Source organism: Neopsephotus bourkii, unplaced genomic scaffold, assembly GCF_033783945.1.
Source record: "Neopsephotus bourkii isolate Nb327-2 ecotype Australia unplaced genomic scaffold, CSIRO-AGI_Nbou_v1 NB_230, whole genome shotgun sequence".
Classification (NCBI taxonomy): Eukaryota; Metazoa; Chordata; class Aves; order Psittaciformes; family Psittacidae; genus Neopsephotus; species Neopsephotus bourkii.
This window is the reverse complement of record NW_026900740.1, coordinates 1,605,264-1,628,725: the sequence shown is the minus strand read 5'-3', so window position 1 is coordinate 1,628,725 and position 23,462 is coordinate 1,605,264. Positions and strand designations below refer to the sequence as shown.

The following is a 23,462-nucleotide window of genomic DNA, read 5'->3' as shown; positions in this document are numbered from 1 at the left end:
AAGGTTTGGCATGCTATAAAAATACCAGACTCAACTTACATTTCATCCCTTTAACCGGTAACATCTGAAAAATCGAACTTTTGCAAGAGCTATACCGGGTAGTAAAGCTAAAAGTACCATTGAAGTTCAGCTCAGGGGGCGTCAGAATGCTGGGATAGGGACTCATTAAAAATGGGGGCGTCTGGGGATGCAGGTTGGGGGGGGTCTGCAGACATTGTCAGTCCAGTGTAATTAATTATTGAAGTCATTCAGACTGGGTGGCACTGGGGCTGGGGAGGTGTTAGTCTGTTTTGCAAAGCCAGCTACCGATTCTGAGCATCTTTAAGTACTACATTCAGTCTTTCCTATGGGGACATCTTTGTGGTGTGAGGATAGTGCTTGGGGTGGTGTAAATGGAGCCTTTAGGGTGCTTAGTTTGCTCACTTGAGTGTTCCTCTGGTGCTCAAGGGTGAAGATGCTGGAGCGTGTGGAGCAGGGTGGGTTGGTCACCAGTGCCCACCCCAAAACATGGCTGTGGCTTTGCCAGGTACAGAGCAAAGCCTGGGCAGGGGAGGGTGGGGAAAGCACAATCAGTGCAGCTGAGTCCCCTTGGCACATCTGTAAGCACTTTGGCTTTGTTCCTGGGCTGGGATTGATGGGTTTGAGCAGTGGCAGCTGGCTCTCAGCATGAGGGGTTGGGGCACAGGCAGTACCTCCTTTGACCAAAGGCAAAGTAATGTCCTCAGTGTGGGCACAGGAGGGTAAATAGGGGAAAGCACAGTGTCTGAAAGGTGGCCTCTTACCATGGTTCCCTGCCTGATACCCCACTTGGTACACAGTGGTGGTGGGTATGAGACAATCCTGCCCTTGAAGCTTGTTTCAGTGGAGAGGGATCAGGCTTCTTGATCCCACCTGCCCTGTGGTGGCTGCTGTTTACCCTGGAAAACCATAGGGATTCGCTTTGTGCTGGTTTATGGGTTTGTCCCCCAGTTTGGGCAGACCTTGCTGTCTTTGCAGGTGGTATTTGAGATGCAGAAATCATTCAGCCTTGCTTAGGTGGTTTTCCTACGGCTTTGCAGGTTTTGTGTCTCTCTGGCTGCAGTTTTGCTGTAGCCTGCAGGTAGTGGTTAGCTGTGGTCTGGTGAAAAGGGAGCACGCAGTGAAGTGTTTCACCCTGGGCACAGTGTTGTAGGGATGAATCAGGAGGTGGTGGCAGAAAGCTGCTGAGTGGTCACTCACCAGAAGGAATGGGGTGCTGAGATGGTCCCACGTTTTGGGGCTCCCTGAGCAAGAAGCTTGTTGGATGCCAGGCTCAGGCAGCTTCATGTCCCCTGGGAGAACCAGTTCCTGAAGTGCCCCACCATGGTGGGCTCTCCTCCCTTGGGGGTGATGTGCCCCCTGCTTATCCTGCATCCCAGCTCTGCAGGAGGTGCTGGGGGCTTGCCAATAGCCCTTCTCCAAGTACTTCCCCCCTGAGAGTCATTGTCACCCCTTGGTGGGTGGGTAGAGACTTGAACTCCCTGTTGCAGCAGTTCTGCCTTGGAAGGAGGCAGGAAAACCTGAACCTCTGCGAGTGTGTCGCTGTAGGAAAGTTGGCTGTGTCTGTCTGCAGGGATGTGCTGCTTTCCTTGATGGGTTTTTTGGTAGCAGGCTTTTTCTTGGAAGGATCCACAGACTTCCCCTTAGCTCGCTCGGCTGTGCCAACTGGACTGCAGGAGCGAGGAGAAGTATTTCAGGCTCTGCTGTTGGTACAAGTTGTACCATGAATACTTGCAGAGGAATGTCCTGGCAAGGTGACAAGGATTAGGGTTTTTTTCATTGCCTCTCTTCTATATATATATTTTGGTCCACAAAAGAAGTGAGGAGAACTGGGTTGAGTGTTAAATGGCAGGTGCCAGCGGGGTGAGGGCTCTGAGAAATCAAGGAACCGTGTTTTCCTGACTTCTCATACGTGTGAGGATTTTCAAGTGAGGAATGCTGGGGTGGATAATGGCTCCTGTGGCAGAAAACACGGCTGGAAATAAGCACTGTGCCTGTTAACACAGTGTATTCCACCTTCACCCAGAGTAAGATGAGTCACTGTTTTCATAGGAGACTGTTTCCCACTTTGGGAAACCGTGCTTCTTCTCCAGAGCCTCTCTGCTTAGCAGTCCTGAGGAGTTTGCCTGGTGCTGATCCCAAGTCTGACATTTAGGATGTGTTAAGCAGCTGCTGTGTTTCTGCAGCCATCCGCGATGGTTATGTGCAGCATAGCATGAGAGCAGGGCTAATTACTGTGCTCACTGAATGTGATGAATCCTGCTGGCTGGGGAGCCGGGGCGGCGTTCCTGGCCCCTGGAATCACGTGCAGCTCTCGGTCTTCATCTGTGCTGGGCCAAATGGCACCAACTGCTCCCGGGTTAACAGCGTGGCCAGTCGGGTTTTCTTGATGGTCTTTAGTTAAGTTTCCTTGGTTAAAGGTGACCCTTTCGTCGGGAGCCAGCAGTGGTGCGGTGAGATCCTGCAGTCTTCGGGTCCGTTCCCACTCGGAAGGGTCTGGGAGCTGTGGGTTTTATCCCTCCCCATAAATGAACATGGGAACACAGTGGCAGGAAAGGGCAGCTGCTGGTGTGTAGACACTTGGTGACAAGCCTTGTCTTGCAAGAGGCCTCTGCTCTGGTGGAGGCTGACGGCGTGTCCATGGGTAGCATGGAGGGTGACCAGGGCGCCACAGAGATGTATGAAGGCATTAGGTTCTGTGGAGTGGGTCAGTGTGGTGAGGGGAAACCTGAGCTTTGCCTTGGCTGGAATGAGGCAACTTTCCCATGTCTGATCTTCAACCAGATTTATTGCAGGGGAGGAAAGGTGATCGTAGAACAGTTTGGGTTGGAACCAATCCCCTGCCAGGGGCAGGGACACCTCACACTAAACCGTGGCACCCAGGGCTCTGTCCAACCTGGCTGTGAACACTGCAGGGATGGAGCATTCACAACCTCCTTGGGCACCCCATTCCAGTGCCTCACCACCCTAACAGTGAAGAACTTCTTCCTTAAATCTAACCTGAACTTCCCCTGTTTAAGTTGAAACCCGTCACCCCTTGTCCTATCACTACAGTCCTTGATGAAGAGTGATGCAACATATGCAGCAGGTATATCTCTGAAGCCATTAGTTCAGGGAGGGCTTCCAGGACTACCAAGAAGGCTTTCCTATGGGGTCCAAGTTTTGGATGCCTGCGGAAAGCGTGTGGGGGAGCCTGGGGAGAGACACAAATACTCCTCCTCCTTGTCTTGAATGAGGCAGTGCTGTCCTGTGGCAGTGTTAGAGCTTCTGCTGGTCCTGCCCATGAATAATTCAGGCTCCGTGTATGGGGATCTTCCATATGCAGGTTTCAGATAAAGCATCTGCTCTCTTCTAAGTTGCAGTTGGCTCTGAAGCAGTTGGCTGAGGGGGTTGCATAGGTGGCTCAGGCACAGAGACCTGCCCTAGTGTGGGGATGCGCGACCAGAGCATCACAAGGAGGCATGAGGGACCGCCTGGTCACAGGCCTTGCAAGGACCTGGGAGTCCTTGGTGAGCTGAGCATCCTGCTTGAGGCTGTCCCACACCTTTGGCTTGGGAAGGCTCAATCCTGCTGCTGGCAGACGTGTCTGAGGGTGTGGGAGCTGCACCTTCCCCACCCAGACAGGGTGTTCTTCCCATGGATTCCTGTTAAGTCATGATGGCTTTTCTCCCTCTCCACCTGTATGACAGAGGGAATATATCAGCTGGCCCTGTAGGTGTTTTTCTAGCTGTCTGGTGGCAGGTTTGCTCCTACAAACCCTCCTGTTTCTCTCTTTAACAGGTCTCAATTTGCCCAGTCTCCCACTGCTGGCTATCATTAACTGTAAAGGGGTTGCTGAAACCTCTGACAGATCTTGGCGCTGGCTATAAATAATTCACTTCAACACTAGTGGTTTTCTGTATTACTTGCTCTCAAAAGCATTGTATCTGTCTGTACCTGTGGGGGCTGGAGACTTGTAAAAAACCTGGGTTTGGAGACAGTTTCCCACCAAACCATCTCATCCAGAGGAAATACACAGCTGCAGCAAGGTGATTGTCTTGGTTCTGGTTCCAGGAGACAGACAGAGCCAGTTTTCCAGCCTGGTTATGCTGTTTGGCTCCAGGATGTAGGGAACAATATTTGTGGATGGGAGGAAAGCTTGAAACGTGCCCTTGCTGGGAAGTTGATGGGGGCAGGCTCAGAGTTGCTGCTGTTGCTTTGTGCCCTTGGTGCAGGAGGAGGTTACTCCTCCTGCTGCCACCTTCTGCTGCTCAGCTGATGGGGAGGTTTGAAGAGCAAGGGAGGGCTGTGCTGCTCTGGAGAGCTGGGCGGTGAGTTCCTGAGGTGCATTAATGGGGTGGGAAAGTCCTCTTTGGCTTCTCAGTGTTTGTGTTTGCCTATTTCCCTGTGATTTGGCTTCAGCAAAGTGAAGATGATAAAGGTAAGATGCATTTAGATCCCCTCAGGGCACTTCAGGGTCTCTCATTTGCTCCTCTGTCCCAGCAGAGATGCTCCTCTGTATGTACCCAGCCAGCACTCAACCCCCTTTTTCCAGCCCATCTCATACTCCGCTGGATCTGGTGATGTTATAGATGTTTTCCTGGATTCCATTGCTTGCTGGAGTGAGCTGCAGGCGCCCCACACTTTGGATTACATCTGCTCATACCTTCCTAACACGCCGCTTGAGTCTGCTGAGGAAGCTGCCCCAGTGAATGAGTAATGCAAGTGGTAGGGTGCAATGAATGTCTCAGATCAGTAATAACCCAGAGGTCTAATCTTGGGTTATCTTGGTCTTCTGGACTGGGACCTGCCCAAAGCAGAGCTGTCCGTGGATGGATGGAGGTCAGGGCAAGCCCTGGTCACCCAGCCTGGTGCGTCAGCAGCGCTCACGCTGCTTTCAGGTAGTTCTGTGTTTGTGGCAAAGGACTGCGGGTGAAGACCAACCCATCCCACTTCGTAATTAACGCTGGCATTTGGCTGATTTCACTTAATCACATGTAACTCCCATGCAATTAAAACCACTCTTTCCCTTCAGCAAAGTAGGAACCTCTGGAATAAACCAGCCAGGTGGGAGCTATGTGGAAAACACAGCAAAAGCCCAGGCTCGTGTAACGGGAGGTTCTTCAGGCAGGGAGCAGCATCACCGCCGTACAGGAGTCTGTTGTAAAGAGCTCGCTGCAGGTGTGGATGTCAAAGAGTGAAAGGTGTGAAGGCTTCAAGCACTTGTATTTGCAGCCAGGACAGGCTGAGGGGGTTGTGTCAGGCAAAGCCATCTCGGGAGCGGCTGGAAATTCCAGTGGATAAAGTTAATAGCTGTTCCAATGGATGTGGAAATGGAAATAAAATAGCACCCTATAACATTGCAGCTGCTTTCCCCGCCACGGCCCCTGCCTCGCTCTAAGTGACTGCCTTTGTAAAGCTGAGTGTTGCTCTTATCTTAGAAATAGACGGTTTCTCCTTGAGCAGGGCAGTTGTGTCGGGTTCCTGACAACTGCAGAGATTTCGGAGCCATCCAGCGTCCGTGAGCAGCTTCTTGGTAATACGGCCTTAAAACAAAGAGGGAGAAGAAGTGAAAAGAGCTCCATGTGAGTTTTAATTGCCTGGGCACAGCAGAGCCCTGGGTGTTGGGATATTTTAGCACCTGCCCAGCTCAACAGTTGCTCATTGTTCCTGGGTTTACAGCAGAGCCCGGAATGCCGGCGTGCAGCTGCGGGCAGGGCTTGGGACAAGCCAGTGGGAAACTTGAGAGGTGCCAGGGGGTATTTCTGACCTTGCTGGGAAAAGATGAGGATCATTCAGCGTGAAAGCGCGTGCAGGTGAAGCGGGCTGTGCATCAGTGCCAACTTCAGGAGCTGTTTGCTGTGCGTTTGCCCTCTCATAGCTTGGAGTGGCAAAAAGGCAGTGCCGGAGCCTCTCTGCTCTCCCATCCCCTGTTAGTGGGGAGGAGGAAGAGGCTGAGCCAGATTCTGTTTCTGTGTGTCAGCAGCAAAGCTGCTGCCCTGAATCCCAGTGCTGGCCACATGTGCCAAACCCACAGCAGCAGAGTGTGGTGAGCACATGCTCTGTGCCTGCTGCTGATGTTTCCATAAGGGCTTTTTATCCTCATGTGGTTTATCTCGCTTCCCTGGAGCAGGGATGAGGTGGTCGCACTGCAGAGGGCTTTGCTCGAGGTGGCCTTCGCTGCAGTTCCATCTCTGGATGTGGTCCAGTGCAGTCGCAGCCGCGGGGAGGACTTGCTGGCTTCAGAGGGCTCTGGGTCCTTCCCTTCATCATCCCCTCTGGGATATTTAATGAGGCAAAAATCAACATCAGCAGTTGCAGTTAGGGGGGATCAAGCCATGCACAAGACCCCCTGTCTCCCATCCTTGCTCGTGACAAAATGTGTTCCCCATCTTCCTCCCCTTTGAGTAGCTTGTAACGCTGTTTAGTCAGGGTTTGGTAACTGGGGAGGATCCTTCCCCACGCACCTCAGGAGAACTTTAACAATCTTGTTCAAGAGGAAAAGGAAAAAAAAACCCCTTTATTTGTTGTTCACAAGCTCTGAATCTTCTGTGCTTCGTCTCAGGTTTATGTTTTTAAGAGACACTTCTGCCTGAAGTGTTAAAAACACACCCTTGGAGCTGCTGCAGCAGAGCCGATCCTTGGGCATAGTAAAAGGTTTAATGTATTTTTGTAGGATCCTTTTACAGTTCCCCCAGGAGAATCCTGCTGGAAAAATAGAGCTGAAAAAAAAAAGTTATACATGTGTTTAAAAAGAAGGAAAAACCAACCCCAATTTCCAACTGCATCACACTTACCAGGTGAAAGATACTTGAGCCCAGCGTGGCCTGTCAGTGCAGTTGCTATCACTGGATAATGTGCCTTTGCGGCTTGCCAGGTCTGTGTCAGGGATGTGTGACTACATGTGCCTGTTTTCTTTCCTCCCCCATCCTGGAAAAATAAATCCCTACTGTCTAGCCATGGAGGAGGGTGTGTTTTTTCCCCAGTATATAATCTTTGCTATTCCTATAGAAGATGCTAAATATAAACAGTGGTGCAGGTACCATTGGCTCCCTTAAGCCAAACGTGGCAGGAGGGAGTTCTGCCTGGCCACAGAGGGATATATGGGCCAGATTGGAGGATTCTGTGAGCTTTTGGCCTTATTCTGGCCAGCCTAACTCACTTGGCATGACAGGGCAGGCTCAGACCTGCAGCCTTGTTCACTCAGCCCTGGTGTAGGGACAGGAGGTGCACTGTGCCCAGCAGCCGAGCTATGGAGCTGTGCATCCTAGTTCCAGGGCCATCTGCCTCCACTTGAGCCCTCTGTCCTCCTCGAGTGCCTTGCAGTCACAGAACAGAGGTGGTTTGCTTTCTAAAGGCTCCTTCCTTTCTCTTTATCCCCAGATCTCAGGAGTTGCACCTGAGAACAGAGGCTCATTCCTATCTCTCTGACCTGACCAAGCCCTCAGACTTGGAGTTCATTGAAACCAAGAGGCCACGTCTGGATCTGCTGCAGGACCCCCTGGTGCGGCACTCGCCCCTCCTGAACCAGAGCCAGCAGGGAGGCACAGAGGATCTCTCAAAGGTAAGGGGTGTGGGGTCTGGGACTTGGGATCCCCTTGGCTTGTATAGAGCAGCCTCTGAGGCTCTGAGCTGCTGCTGAAATCAATGTAGATGGAGGTTCCTGATGAATCAAGCAGTGCTTGGTGCTGTTGGATGATAGTCACTGAGATGGGGTGAGTACTATGGGGAAAAGAAGCCTGTCAGCTTTCCCCTTAACTGTCATAGCCATGGGCTTGCATTTACTGGGCTATTAAATGCACCAGAACAATTTTGAAGCTCCTGTAGGCTGAATTGGGGATGGCCACATCAGGCTTCTCTGGATCCCGTGCCCTGATTTGATTTTTACTTGACCTTTCTCATTCCTCACATCTCTTTATTTAATATTGGTGTTTGAAGGGTTTGAATCGGTTGCTGGTGATTCTTTAATGCAATCTTCCCCAGGAAAGCCTCCCTTGTCTCATTTAACAAAGCAAATTGTGTACTTGCAATTGTCCCCTCTGCACATGGAATGAAAGCTGCAAAAATAAATCCCTTGCTTGTGTGCCTATTTGGTTTTACTTTAATGCTCTCTTGGGGTAAATTGTGTTTGATTTTTACCTGGAGCTTGGACACGTTCCTGGTTGGCAGGAAAATCTTGCTGGGAGCAGCTGGTTTGTGCTGCCAAGGAGGACTCCAGTGCTGTGAGGGTTAATGCAGCTGCAGGCTGGGCTTGAGATGTCTGAGCCCTCAGTGAAATGAAGAGGAAGCTGCATCCTTAGCCAGGGTGATGGGGATGATTTGCTGTATTGCTGTGGGAGCAGATTGAAATAACATATGGGCAAGAAAGCTCTTGCTTGGGAGTGCAGTGTGGATATTCAGACATCTCTTTACCTGTACAGAACTGTGGGCTGTATGTGAGATCCCTCTGAGGTGTCTCGAGTGAGAAGGACTTTTAGCTTTGGGAGAGTTCAGATGCCAAAGGAGGCCTGGAGGAGAGGGCTGCAGGAACAGCCGATTGGGAATGGTGAGCTGATGCTGCAAGGGATGGAGCAGTCCATGTTTGAACTCTGAGACCATGAGAAACACACCAAACATGTCAGCTTGCTCTCCTTCAGCTCTTGATGGGGTGTTGCCTTGGAAAAGATGCCTCTGAGGTGCTGTGGCCCTTCTGTGTTCCATCTTTGCTGCTCCCTCTGAGATGCGTGTTAATGAGGTGATGCTATGATTAGCCAGGAGCACACTCTCCGTGCCACCAGGATGTGTTGTGATGGCTCTGAACCATAGAATGTACTTGGGGGATGCTGCGTTGGGTGGCTGATGGGGAACATAAACTGTTGGCCATGAAATCAGATATATCCCTCCCCAAAGAAGTGAGGAAACCAGGACAGCTTTTCTGCCTGCACATTATTCCCATCAGCAGTTCTGTTCTGCCTCCCAGCAGAAAACCACGTATTGTCTCAGCTATTTGTTTCTAATAGGCAAAACTGCTCTTGAGGCATCAGTTGGTCAGTTTAGGGGCTGCATTTGCTTCTTGATCTGTGACACCTTTCCAAGGCTTACATGTGTTTTATGGGGCTTGAGACATTTGTTAATGAAAGAGAGGGAGAGGGAGAGCTGTGAGATACAATTCAGTGAGACGAGATTGTGCTTTTAGTGGAGCCATTTGTAATTTCAGAGTCTGGAAGGAAGGAAAGCGTGGTGTCTCTGGCTGGGGAGAGCCTAAATGGAGCTGGGATTAGTTGCTCAAAACTAGCAGGGGCTGTTTCCAGAGTGGTTTGATGGAGCTCACTCCGAGACTGGGATGATCTTGGTGCCATTCAGGTGGCTGGGAGCAGAAGGCAAGTCTGGGGTGTAAGACAGCCATTCTGAAGGTGTATCTGCCTTTCCAGCTTGGGAAATTGGATTAACAGCAGTCTTATGGCTTTATTCCTCAGCAATCACCTTCAGACTAGTTTATAAACGGCTTGTGGATGTTAAGATTGTGGTAAAGCTCCTGCATTGCCCTGAGCCCCAGTGTGCTCAAGGAGCTGTTCTGGGTGCACTGGTCCAGAGGAAATGCAAAGAGGTGAAATTTGTCTTTGGCAGCAAGCTCTGGACACTTGCATATCTGGGCTATTTATACATGTAAAACTGCTCCTTGCATCCATGCTAAGCCAGCAACCATTTGGTTTGGCACTGGGCCCTGATGGTGTAAATCACCATGTAAGAACAGCTGATAACGACCTTCCGAGAGGCTATGCAGGGCTCCAGGACTGGCACAGCTCCTCTGCCTGATGTGACCTCCTAGAGCACCACGTCATGCTGCAGCCCATCCTGGCAGCTAGTTCCCACTCTGCTTCATCCCTCGGAGACCGGCCCACGCTCCTCTTTGAGCCGCGCTGTGTTTTCCTGCTTGTTCACCATGTCCTTGGTTCCTAGTGTTATTCTGCAGGCTCTAGGTGAGTGCAGAGCCAGAGATCTGCATGGACCAGAGTGGTGGCACATACACGGTGGCAGGACATGTGTCCTGAAGCGGTGGCACAGATATGGCAGCAGGACATGTGTCCTAGTGACCAGAGCTGAGAGGAGTTTGCTGTTCCATCTGTGCTGCTGACTCAGTGCCTGACAAAGTCATTCAATGCCTTATCTAGGGCAGCTTTGCACGCACTGGGTGAGATGCACCATGTGAGCCCAGTATTACTAAACACACTGGGGGCTGTTTAGGCAGAGGATCCGAGGAGCTGTTCACTTACCCTTTACCCCATTCCACATCGTTGCAGTCACTGCGTGGGGAGGAACTGAATTAACTTATCCGAGTAACAGTGCTGGGACTGCTTTTCGTGAGGATTTTGAAGGTTGAGCTGAGTTTTGCACAGTAAAGAGCTCCACAAACCCCTCCAATAGAAAGGGCAGGGTTTGGTTATCCTCTCTGGATGCCACTTGCACTGTCCCAGGGGATGTAACGGTGGTGCCGCACCAGTGGTTGTTGTTCTTGGTCACTGGATACCTGTTGGCCTCTGCAGGTTTCAGAGCAGCGATGGAGCTGAGGTGCAGAATTGGGTCTGTAGTGGGGCATGAGTTTAGCATGTTCCTGGTAACTACCAGTTACACTGGATTTACCCACCTTCAGCCCAGGGAAGGGAAGCCAACACCGTTCCTGCACGTTTCCAAGGCCTTTGTTTTGGGCCATGCATAATCTGTGCTCTGAACACAGATGAAGCAATTATGTGGCAGATGCTGGTAACAGGTTCCAGAGTTGTTTTCCCCAAGAAGCAGCAGATCTCCTGGTTCTTCTATTACTTCTCTACCTTTCCCAAACACAGGGTGAGCTGGGCCCCTTTTCGCTGTTTGAAATCACTGCAGCCTCTTTCCAAGCGAGGCTTAGTTTGCGAGGAGAAGGTAATGTCTTCTATTAGAGCAGTGCATTATGGCTGGAGAAAACAGACATGCTTTTGGGCAGTGAGCTTTTCAAAAGCAGCAGCTTTACAGCTAAGTCTCACTTGGTCTAGTAAAAGATATTACCTTTCCTTTCAAACCTCACGCTGCTCATATCCTCAAATATTGGTGTTTCTTTCCTAGCTGGGGAGCAGAACGGTGTTTTTCTTGCCTGTTTTCCTGCACTTCAGCATCTTTTTCCCTGCAGAAGGGTTTGCTGTCACGTTGCTGCAGGGCTGTAGTCCTGCTCCTGCTGCTGGACATGGTCAAGGAGGGCTCAGGTGAGCTCAGTCTGCTGGGGGAGGAATTAAACCTCCCCGTGTGCTCTGTGCCTCAGAGAAGGTGCTCCCTTGAGCTGGCTGAGAATAACCAGGCAGGGCTAAAGCAGGACTGCTTTTTCAATCACTGCATCCTGGATGTGCAGATTGCTGGAATTGCTGCTGTGGTGCGGGCTTGCCGGGTGTGCTCTTGGCAGGGATGCAGGAGCTGGTTCCCAGGACCCTCGGTAGCTTCTGCTTTCTTTCTGATCAAGTCACGGACCTGCATCACGTAACAGCAGACAGGAGCAAACCAGACGGCTCCAGAGCAGGCCAGGAATGGATCTGCATGATCCCTGTCTCCGTGCATCCGTGTGTGGCTGGTGCTGCGTGCGATCCTGCCCCGTGGGGATGGTAAGCGTGGTGCGTCCGGCCAAGCAGCGCCTGCTTTTCCCCTCAGCTCATCCTGCCTCTCCCCTTCCATCTCTTCTTATTCCCATTATGCTTCCACTGTTGTTCTTCCCATTTCTGAGAGCGCTTTTCCACCACGTATGTGGTTTGCTGCTCCTTCCTATAGGATGTGAGTCAGTGATCTGCATTTAGTCCCTTCGCAAGGGCTGGCTGGCTGCACTTGCGTGGAGCCTATTGCTCCAGCAGGAATACGCTCACAGGAACCATGTAATCCCATGTGTATGGGGCTGGGTGGAGGCTTAGGAAACCTGAACCTTGCTGCCATCTGCCCTGGCAGGCCCCTGGTCACCGGGTGAGTCTCTTCCCCTTTCTGTATCTCAGATTTCCCCATCTGCACAAGGGACAATGCCACTTCCCTCTTTTGTAAAATAATTAACAACTATTGATGGAAAAAAGCTATTAAGAAGCCATGTGTTGTTAGGGCTTGGACTCTGCTGTGCATTGTTGAAGGGTTTTAATTTCTTCCCTTTCTGCATGAGTGTTTTTGTCGTGCTACAGCCTTAAAAAATGGAATAAGAAAAGGGAAGGGGGAGTCATGGAAAAGACAGCACCAAGGCCAGGAAATATGTAAGGCAAAGCAAAAATTAGGGCAAAGGCTATTTTACTTTGATGCACATTAATGTAGCTTTAAAAGCAGTTAATTGAAAAAGGAGGAATTAACACATTTAAAATGCCTTTTTAATGATGCATTGCAGCCAGCAGTGTGCATGCCAAATTTCACACCGGCTGGCTGTTCCAGAGCCCAATTTACAATAAACTCCAGGAAGAGAGGCTGTGGGATGGAGCCCGAGAGCTCCTACCTGGCCACAGCCTGGCAGAGCAACCACGACAACCAAAAGGCCTTTTGGGAGCCCTGTTTCCTCCTCTGTGGCCAGTGCCTTGGTACTGCCATTCCCTGGTAGCTGCTCCATCCATGTGCTGCTGGAGAGGAGCAGGAGGATGGGGACTCTGCTATGGGGAGGGGTGCTCGGAGGGGCAGTGCCACAGCTCCCAGTGCATGTAGATCATGCATGTAGTGCATGGTAAATCACCAGTTGCGTTCCTGCTCCATGGCTTTGTTATGGGAACATTGATCTGTTGCTGGGATTAACCTCTCAGAGTTTCCAGTGGGTTGGTCTCGCAGTTATTAATGAAACTGGCTGGAGCTTGTGTTGACCTTGGCAGAGGCCCCAGTTGGCTTGGAGGTAACTGGCAGAAGCATAATCTCTAATTGAGTAATCCAGCACTGGGGGAAGGGAGCAGGGGGTGGGAACGCAGCAGTGCTTTCAGCTGGGAGAGCCGCGGTGCTCCGGAGGGATGTGTAGGAGCGGAGTGCTCCGGGGGCAGTGAGCAGGGCAAAGCCAGGCAGCGTCTTGGTTCCTGCACCCTGGGCTGCCTCCTGTAGGAACCAGGCCTGAATTCCAGTGGGATTTATGGCCATGGGACAACAGTGCGGAGGGACTGGAGAACGGGATGAAGCTGGGAGCATCGGCTGTCCCTGGGCACGTGGCCTCCCATAGCCTCTGAGTCTGTGGCATTGATCCCCCTGGGCTCTCCCTTCCCCACCAGAGGGTGGTTTTCACTTTGGAAAACAAGCTCTGGGCCCATTACTGAGGCTTTCGATGGCAAGCAGGGCCCCAGGGGCAGCACAGAGCTGTCTCCCTTGGCCATGCCCCTCTGCCATACGAGAGTGAGCTGTTCCCTTGGCCAGCTGTGGTCACATCTGGTGGGGAGGGGGTGGCTGCCAGAAAGCCCCATGGAACACTCAGGAAGAGGGATCCTGCAGGAGCACTGATGGGGAAGGACACACTGATAGTGCCAGCGCACGCACTGCCACTCGCTCCGGGTTATCCAAAACCCAAGTGAGATGTGGAGCTCTGTGCCAGTGCGAGGCTTCACAAGCCCTTCATCTTGCCACAAGAAGGGTAATTCTTGCCCCAAGGCCTGCAGGGTGTTAATGCAAAGTCTGAATGCGACTTCTATGGAGGTGGCTCTAACCTTAGGTCTGAGCAATGAAATGAAGGATTTAGTGGGTACAAACATACCTACATCCTTCCTGCTGTTGTCCTTCCCCTGCACAGAGCAGCACTCACTAACTCTCCTTGGCTGGGAAGCAGGCTGGGCTTCCCCGTGGTCTCAGTGCTGATGGTGCAGTTGGGCACCCATCAGCAGTGGGTGGTGTGGGGTTGCAGAGTTCAGGGGTTGCAGGATGATCCTCCTGATGTGTTCAACATCCGCACATCTGCTGTGTGGTCACTCATTGCTCTTGACTTGTGCTGATAAAAATCTGGTTGCAAAAGCCTACCTGGGGGAGGAAAGGGGGAGACGACTTAGCATTGGGGCAGCAGTGATTCAGAGCTATTTCTGGGAAGCTGAGGGAGATGTTGGCATTCTCTGCCATTCCAAACATATTTAAAAGCTGAAATATTTGCATTGTTCACGTTGTCACAGTGCAAACACTTCCAGCTGGAATTCTCCCTTCCCCTGCTTCCCTCCCTGCTCTGGAGATCACTTCGAATCCCAGGAGGATGAGTGTGAGTGCATGGACCCCCTGCTCACCTGTGTGTGTGTGAACACACACCTTTGGGGTTGTGCAAGCAGTCTGGCTCCTGTGGCATGCCTGGGAGTTCATGGCATGGCCCATGCCAAGATCACTGTGTGGGCTTGTCAGCAGCCTGTGCCATGCACCAGGCTGGGATGGGAAGCCAGGGGAACAAACAGCCGGAGGAGTGGTGTATCTGGAATGGGATGCTCCATCCCGTGCATGGATTCGTGATGGTCTCATTTGAAAACCAGGCGCTGTTAGGCACTGTATAGTCCTTGTGAGATGTTTGGCTCTTCCAGCCTGCCCTGGGACGAGGGAGTAAAGGGAAGGAGCACCACAAGGAACAAAGCCACTCGTTTTACTCCCTTCTTCAGCTGAAGCTCCTATGGTTGAAGAACTACGGTCAGAGAGGCTCAGATGTGGCAAGGAAAGCTCTCATAGGCTGTGGAAATGCTTGCATCCAGGATGCAAAACGAAGCTCGACCTTCCCGAAGCTGCTCCCAAGCCACAGAGCTGGGTTAAGGCTCCGCGTGGCTGGAAGACCAACGGGAGAAGGGATTGCGCCTCTAGCACAGGTTGTTTCACACTTCTTCGGCTCATTTGTGGTGATCGACATCCCAAACAGCCTTTTAAATTGCCTTTCAAGCCGTAGCAGCGCAGAGCAGCGTGCTAAGGCTGGCTGCTCCTCGGGAGCCGGCTTCATCATTTACATAATTGGCCTTTTCTGTTCCATTCAGTCAGTATTACAGGGCTCTTGCAGTGCCACATCTCACCTGATGTGCTTGAGGGAAACAAAGTCCCTTGACTGTGTCCCTCACCCCTGTAATTGGAAGGCATATTGCCGGCTTTACCTGCCTGCGACAGGGCAGCGCTGTGAGCTGGGTGTGCTGCTTCATGCAGGCTTTCCCTCTCCATCTACAGAGTGTTCGCATGTGTTATGTGGATCCAGTTTTCCCTTTAGCAGCAAGGATTCTTATGTGTTCTGTTATGGCCTGGAAATAGAGGAGAGCAAAGCTTGTTTGCTGGTTTTGACTTTGTCAGTCCTCATGGTGGGACTCGGGAAATGGGATTGGGGTGGCAGGAACTGGCACCCATCTCCCGTGTATTGCTCCAAAGTATAGGTATGGTGCCAGGTGAGAGGGCTGTGCCAGCCCCCGCTGCTGGCTGCCTGTGCTCAAGCCATTTTGCACGTTCGTGGTAAAACAGAAACCCCACCTGGGCTAAAATTCCAGGGAAGAATTCAGTCCTGGTACCAAGAGCAATGTCCTGGCTGGTTTCTTTTCTCCTTCTGCTTTCAGCCTGCTCTGGGTTTCTTTTTTCCCCTCATCTTTTTGGAGGGGGTATGGGTGTGCTGCTCTAGCTCCCATGGGATCCAGGCACGCTCTGGGATGGGGCATGAGATTCTTCCCATTTCCGTGTGATTTGGCCTGTTAGTGCAGGCAGCAAAGCAGTGGGAGGTTGTTACTGATTCACAAGCACGTACATCGTGCAGATGAACTCATCTTCCCTCCTTGCTCACATCCCTGCACACCCCTTCTTGCCAAGGGTCCTCCTGGGGACGGCGAGGGGTTTGCAGGGAGCACTTGGCTGTCTCCTCTCTGATCCTACAGCACCGAGCCCATCTTTGGTGCTGTACTTTTCCACGCTTATGAAATGCAGCTCATCCCCAGTTCTGACTCACACAACGAAAGCCAGTGAGTTGTGACACCGATCAGATTAATTCTGTGTGCTGTGTTAGGAGGAGGAGGGTATTTCATGCTAACGCCTTCCTTCCCAGCACCGGGTGGAATGCCGTGGAGGGGATGCAACAGCAATCGATGGTGTTTGCCTGCCGTTGCTGGAGGGGCTGGCGTGGGGGAGCGATTTCAGAGATGGATTTGGCAGAGACAAGTTGCTGCTCTTTGTGCCTGTGGTGATGGAGCTGTAATAACATATTGAACATGGCAACAGCCCTTGCTAAAGCTCCGTGACTTCACGTCCGTGCTTCACGGAGCCTCATCTCATAACAACACCCTTAGCATCGATAACAACAGAGAAGCTGTCGAGTGCCAAAGGGCCCAGTTATAATCACTCGCTGAAAACCTCCTTTTCTTTTTGGACCCAAATCTGCTTTTTAAACAGAAAAACACTTTGGCTGCGTGTTAGGCAGAGAACATTCAGAGGGATTTCTGGCTTGCTCCACCACAAAACGCTCTGTAGCTTTGTGCTGCATGGGGGGGCCTGAGGGGTGATGGACGCTGTTGTGCGTCAGGAATGCTGGCTGTGCGCTCGGCGAGCGGAGGAAGGGTTGTTTTAGGACAGGCTGACAGGCCCTTGGCTTGTTCTGCTGCTCTCGAAACATTGAATTCTCATTCTTGGCACTTCTTTCCAAGAGGGGAAGGAGCGAGAGCGCAGCGGAGCCTGCTCCCCGTGCCCTTGGAAATGGGCTTTTGCCCAGCGGCAGAGCTGGCTTGAGGCAGGAGCGATGTGCTCTGTCCTACCCTGGTTTGCTGAATCGACAGCAGGAATTAGTGGGGGAGAATCAGTGCAGGATGAAAGGAGCTGCAGCACCTCCTCGCAGTTCTGACCTAGATCTACTTGGTCTTTGGTCATCTTAGTGCTCTGACCGAGCAGCTTCTGCGTGTGCTGGTGTTCAGCAGAGCTTCTGCTTGCCTTCATCCTGGCCAATGACTGGCAGCCCCTTTAATCCTGTGGGATGCAGAGGAAGAGCAGAGCACTGTCCTCTAAGAGTGCCAGGCAGCAGAGGAGGGGTTGTGCAGTGCATGCTGTCTGTGCCACATCCCGAGGGGTTCCCCTGGGAGTGCAGAGCCCACAGCACCTGCTCCAGCACACGCTGGCAGTGGGGTTCTCCTCTGTCTTAGCACTTCATCACCTCCTCTGCCTGCACAGCGATGCTTCTTAGGCATGCTTTGAACGACCTGCTCCGTTGGCTGCCCTGACAGGCGACATGGCTGATTTCTCTCTTCCCTGCCCTGTTCCCTGAGGAGCAGCAGTCATCATTCCTGCCTTCTGATCTCCACTTTGGATGCTGTCATTCCCGTGCCTGCTTAAGAAAGAGCCATTGCTCAGTGCACATCAAGGCGTCCCACGTGGTTATGTGACCAAACCAAGCGCAGGCTTCTATTTCAGGCTGGTTTTCATGTCTGTGTTGTTTTATCTCGTGCCAGCCATCACAGGTATGATGTAGAGCAGATTGCCCCCAGCAGCTAATGTGTTTCTGCCTCGGCAGCAGGCAGAGTGGCAGATGTAAACACAGGAACGTTCCAGTCTTTCAAGCACTAAAAGCTACTCAAGAACAGGCAGGTATGTGTATATAAATACATACTGTGTGTTGTATTAATGCCCTTCAATATATATGGAGAGGGATTTGTAAACTCATGCATCCATGAATGCTTCATGCATATATATACTTTTTCATAGGTTTTTAGGTAATTGAAAATCCTACTCTTTTTATATATACACACACCCCCTTATATATGTATATATATAGATATATCTGCTGCCTCCTATACTTGTGAGCTGCTTTCTCAAAGGCTTCTTCTCGCTCAGTGATCGTGCCTTCAACAGCCACACAGAAAAGGGCTTACAGTCTCGAGCAAAGCTAAATATTGATTTGAGTCAATCTGGGTGCACTTGGAGACATCACTAGTGTTCATGAATACAGCATAATAGCTGATTGGAGTGGGGGAAATTTCATCATAAAGGCCCCAAAAGGGAGGTTTATTATTGCTTTCTTCCAAATGCCTGAATTTTATTAGCTTCAGTCATTCTTGGCAGGGCAGTGGAATGGGATTTTATAGTTAGCAAAGGAAAAGTAAACACAGTAATCATTTCACAGCCCTGTGCCTGCCAAACCAAGATGGAAATTCCAGCCTTGGTGGGAAGCTGCTGCTTTGCTAACAGATAATAACAAATTCACTGTGGCCCTATTCTTGCTATGGGAGCTGAGATGTTTGGGGTTTTTTCTGCATTAAGAGGCAAGGGTGCTTCATGCCTGGGCAGAGGTTTGCAGTTTGAGTGTCTCCACAGCCATTTGCCATTAGGAACAGTGCTCCTGCCCTGGGTCTTAGGGGGTTGTTTCATCTTGCCCTCTTGCTGGTGTTTGTCTTTCCTTGGTCAGTCTTGCTCTGATTGCAGCGCTGAATGATGCTCAAGGAGCATCATGCTTGAGATGCCACAATGGTCCCTGCACCCTCAGCCCATCTTTACCTGCTGAACAGGGGGCAAACCCCCCTCCAAATAAATCCGAAACTCCCATAAAATGCTTCGTTTTGCATGTGCTTTTCTGGGCCTGTTGAGGGCTTGGCTTGACCTGCACTGCGTTTCCTGCTGCTGGGACACGTTATTTCCTCCCACCTTCCTGCCCCACCGGCCATGGGGATGTGGATGAGCATGGTAGTGGGGATGGCCGGCACTGCTGCCCCCCTGCCTGCAGCATCCTGGTGGAACAACAGGCAGAGCAGTGAAGGAAATGGCTCCTCAGACAAGCAGGGAATGTCCAGGCTCCCCTTCCATGTGTCTGCACAGTTACTGGAACACTGAAGCACTGAGCGCAGCCGGCGGCTGGCTCTGATGGATGGTGTGGTGATGGCTGCGTTGCACCACCCCTGCTCCCCTGTCAGCATGTATACTGCACAGAGCAGTGTGCCCTGCTCTGTGCTACACCTGCCTCTTACAGTGCACAGGGGTGCCTGCAGGCAGACAGGGCCATGCCCCACGTCCCTGTGTGTGTGTCTTGGGGTGCTTGGGACCATGGATGGTTCATGTTCTGGGTGTCCAGGGGGTGGTGGATGCAGTCCCCATCATGTCCCATGCATGTGTTGGGGATGGCGCTTTGCAGGATGGAGAGCCAGCTCCTGCAGAAAGGGGAGATGCCAAAGGGAAGAGGGAGTTAAACAGTTAAACAGGCTTCAGTGGTGTGTTGGGGACGGATGAGACCACCAAAAGCTTTGTTAAAAGCCAAGAGGAGCTGTTTCAAGGGCAATACTCCCCCCCGATGCCTGTTCTTTATGTTGGTTAAAATGTTCTCAGAAGCGTCTCAGCAGCTGTGAGCCTTGTTTCACACTTAAACAAGTTTTTAGTGCCGCCACCTCAAACTGGAAGTCGGATTGGCTTGGCTCCCGGATGTAAAAGTGGCTTGGTTTTGTGTCTCAGCCAGTGAAGTTCACAGGTCAGGTTGAGCAGTGACCCCTGTCTGCTCCCCTGCCTCGCAGTTCTCATCTCGTGTGCGTGTTTGGGCCTCACAAGACGTGCATGTGTGTACTGAGATGTCCTGGTAGGAACAGAGAGACTTTAATGATAAAATTGAGCTTGTCTCACAAGGTTTTTGGGGCAAGGGAAGTCTTTGGGGTATTGCCATTTTTTTGCAGACATAGAATTTCTGGTTCTTACAGATGAGAGATACTTGATGTCCTGCTTTATATACTATATAGAGTGAACGTATACATTTAGTGATGCTGAAGAGATCGGAGCAATGAAGTGGTGGCATGCAGCTGGTGAGGAGAACTCCCTGGGCTGCTATAGGTGCAGTAACTTGTGGGTTTGGAGCTGGCACAGTTAGAAGAGGAGCTGCTGGGAATGAGCAGGAGTTCAGTGCTGGGGCACATCAGTCCATGCCCAATGTGCTGGGAGTCACTGGAGATCCTTGCTTGGTGCAGTGTCTCTCACATGCAAGAGGTTTGGGATGGTCCTGCAACACATCTCAGCCGCTGCTCAAACCATCGTAGGCCTTGCTTGTGTTTTCTTTCTCCATCAGTCAAGCTGCTTCTCAGTATGCAGCTCAGCCTCCAGGATTTCTTTGGGGAAAAATGATTTTGGGTGATGGCTGTGCAGGGAGAACAGAGGGGAGCACGGGCAGCCTCTAGGTCTGTATTACTTGTGGCGGTGGTGGTTAAATAGAGCTGTCTTCATTCATTCCCTTCCCTCCCCTCTAAATGTGATGCCCCTTCAAGGCGGCTTGCCGCTGTTAATACAGTGTGCTGGTCCTGATTAACTCCCTGACAAATCCCCTCTCAACAGGGCAGCCCCGGTGCTGCCCTGAATGGACCCTGCTTGGATTTGCATGGCTGAGGAGTCCCTGCTCCCTCCTCTGCCTCCTTCCTCCTCCCTGGCAATAGGAGGAAAATTCAGTGTTTCTGAAGAGCGACATTTCCATTTCAAAAGCTGTTCCCTCAAGTGCGTCTGGAGTGGGATTTCTCTCCCCCCCCCCAACTCCTCTCTGAATGGGAGCTTTAGAAGTCTCATTTCCTCTGCTTGATAACACCAGGCTGAGAAGGGCTTTTGTCTTCTCATTTCCCCTCAGTTTTTTATCTTGAAATAAGTGAGGTTTGCCGAAGCTGCCCTGGTGGATTCTCCCTCCCTCCTGCTTGTCCATGTGCTGGATGGAGGATGCACCTGGAGTCACCCAGTGACTGAGACAGAGCTTCCTGGGGTGCAGTGCAGGACCTGCTCCCTGGCACTCGCCTCCTCCTGCCCTCACAGCAGCCACCAGCCTTGGAGCACCCTCTGTAAGGAGGGGAGGAGGTTTGCTGGGCCCATCCAGGTTGCTGAGCAGAGCAACGCTCTTCCCAGCCATTCCAAGCAGTGCCCTGTGTGTCCCAGTGCTCGCAGGGACAGGCATGGTGCTGAGCCTGGCTCAGGATCTGGCCCCATGTTTGCAGCCCGTGATGCTGCAATGTCTTTAATCATGCTGCTTGGCTGCTGCCTGCTTTTTGGCTGTGCTAGTTGGGATAAAACAGTATTTGTTATTGTGATGCTCCATGGAGGCAGACGTGAGTGGATGAAGTTGCCTGGCTGCCACTTCTGCATTCCAATGCAGATGCTGTGTGACTCGTGTGATGGTATATGTGCTGGTCACTGGAGTGTTGAACTACTGTAAAAGTAAGGGTCTTCTTCCCTGCAGAGGTCTTTTTTACAGAAGGCAAACTCCTTTGTGCTTTTAGCATGGCATCCAGGGCTTGAGGACCAGCTGGGATCCAGCAGGGACTGTGCCAGCATCTTCAGATCAGACGGAATATGCCTGCTGAGATTAACATGGGTCTTAATGCTACATTCCTGCCCCATTGGTGTGCTGAGAGGACTCAATCCTTGCTTTACTGCATGTGGCAGTGGAAAGAGGATGGGTGGTGTTGCAAAACCTATAAATAACACGGTGGGAGGCTAAAGCTTCCAAAGGCATGGAGGAAGTGCTGGGCTCTGCTGAGGTTTGTCGGGTTGGTGGCAGGGCTGCTGAAGGAAGTTTGGAAGGAGTCTGCTGCAGGAGACCCCTCCTGCCTCCCGGAAGGTCTCCCTAAAGAACCTCCCTGAGCAGCAGGCCCAGGGGGAGATGAGGAAACAAGAGAGGGTGATGGTTGCATGTGGCCATGTCGCTGCATCCCACGTTTCCGTGGAAGTCCATGGGGATTATTCAGAGGTTCCTGGGAAAGCTGCTTGAAGCTGGCACTTTCTAGGGAAGATGAGGGTGGTTTCAGCACAGCTGCTTTGCTGGGAGGAGCTCTGCAGCGAGCTCCCCCATTGCCTTTAAAACCTGGTTCTGGAGCCAGGAGGTGCAACCCCAAGCACCAAATGGGGCAGTTGGAAATCTGCCTCCCTGCCTTTGCTCTTAATGTAATTGGGGGCATTTCTCACAGTTTGCTCCCTTTAAAGAGACATCAGACAAGCACTCACCTCTGCTGTGAGGCCTCTTGAGCATTTTGGGGAGCTCGGGGCAGCCCCCTCCTGTTGTCATCCATAAACCCAAGGGATGTCTTAGTCCCTCGGGCAGTGGTTCTGAGTATCCTGGTGCAGGGTTCTGACGTGCTCTCAAGCCGATGGGTTATGTGCCTGGTGCCTTTTCACGCCAACCTTTGCCTCCCCAGCACTGTAATTTGGTGGTTGTTTCCATGCCGTCAGCCAGCACCATTCCTCAAGGAAGCGGTTTTGCTCCTCAAACCAAGGCACTGACGCTTTCCTCCTGGCTCCGGCCACAGGGTGAGCAGAGTTGTGCCTGCCAGGGACTGCCATGTCCTCCTGTGCCTGGCTCTGCAAGGGCTGGTGGAGGGGAGGACCTGAGGGGCTCCTGTGCTGCTTCTCTTCCAGGTTAGAAGCCCTGCTCGCTTAAAGAAACGGGTTTGGGTTGGGAAGGGAGGAGGAGATGTAGGGCTGAGGTGGGGTGTCCTAGGGGTGATGATGTTCTGGGCAGCGCATCGTTGGGTGCAACGTCAGCAAAGGTGGGATGATGCTCTGGTGGATGGATTAAGTTGCATTATCTTAAACATTAAATGGAGGAGTGGGAGCTCTTGCTGCTCTGTGGGCTATAACCTTAACTTCTCCTCCTTATCTGCTGAGAGCATCAGCACACCATCTTCACTTTACATGCCCAGGACACCCTCCATCTCTTGCTGAGCAGACTGCTGGCTGCTTTACTTCTTCCTTATCATCTGGTGGGTGGTCTCAGGCTTTATCTGCTGTCCGAATGACTCCCTGCATTTACTCACAGCTCTTTTAGGTCTCCTTGCTGTTGCCCAGAGCGCTCCACACATGCCAGTAAGATCCTTCCGGCTCAACCTTGCCCTTTGCAGGAGCACAGGCAGAGCGCGATACCTGACCTGGAGCTCCCCAGGACCCCGCTCCACTCGCTGCGTTCAAAGCCATTCCCTATGGCAAGCACCAAAATGAGGTTTTAATTAATTTCTCTTTCTGTATTGACTTGGACACCTTTTCAGAGTTAACAAAAGGCAAATCACTGGCAGGGAATAGCCTTGCCAGATGCATCCACTGCGCCGAAGGTGCTCAGAGAAAAGGTTCCCAGCATCCCTCTGAACGCTGCAGAAAGGCATATTTTCCTGTGAGCTTGTTCTTGGAAGCAGCAGAGTTGTGTTGGCTCAAATTTACTGTTTAGGAAAAAGAAAAGCCTGAAATGCCTGAAGGAAATATTCAGCATGGAAAAATCTCAGTCCCGGCAGTTAACGCTTTAACTGACTTGGAGTCAGCTGCAGATCCAGCAGCGCAGAAGAGGCAGCGTTGGGGAGTTCTTAATGAGAGGGGGAGCGATTAGCTCCTCTTTGTAATGAGTAGATGGGTAGGTGAGAATTCATCACTCCTGGGAAGTCAGTAGGGAACATGAGCATTCAATGCAATTATTATCCACTAATGGGGAAACACAAGAAGGTAATGAAAGGCACAACATCCATTTGTCTGTGCGGTGCCTTCGGCTTCGGTGGGAGTTTGCCCGAGTGAGGTTTTCTGGATTTGATCTGTATTCTAGGCTACCTCTGAGACCCTCACCTGGTGCTTCCTCC

General features: G+C 51.6%; 1 protein-coding gene across 9 annotated transcripts in view; it reads left to right on the top strand.

The window, feature by feature from the left end:
- NCOR2 (nuclear receptor corepressor 2) overlaps positions 1–23,462 on the top strand; it is a 160,202-nt gene that overhangs the window by 13,811 nt on the left and 122,929 nt on the right. For all 9 annotated transcript variants that reach the window (XM_061344678.1, XM_061344674.1, XM_061344677.1 and 6 more), the window contains exon 3: positions 7,381–7,561. In XM_061344678.1, coding sequence (XP_061200662.1) covers positions 7,381–7,561 — 181 coding nt within the window. The remainder of the gene's footprint in view (positions 1–7,380; positions 7,562–23,462) is intronic.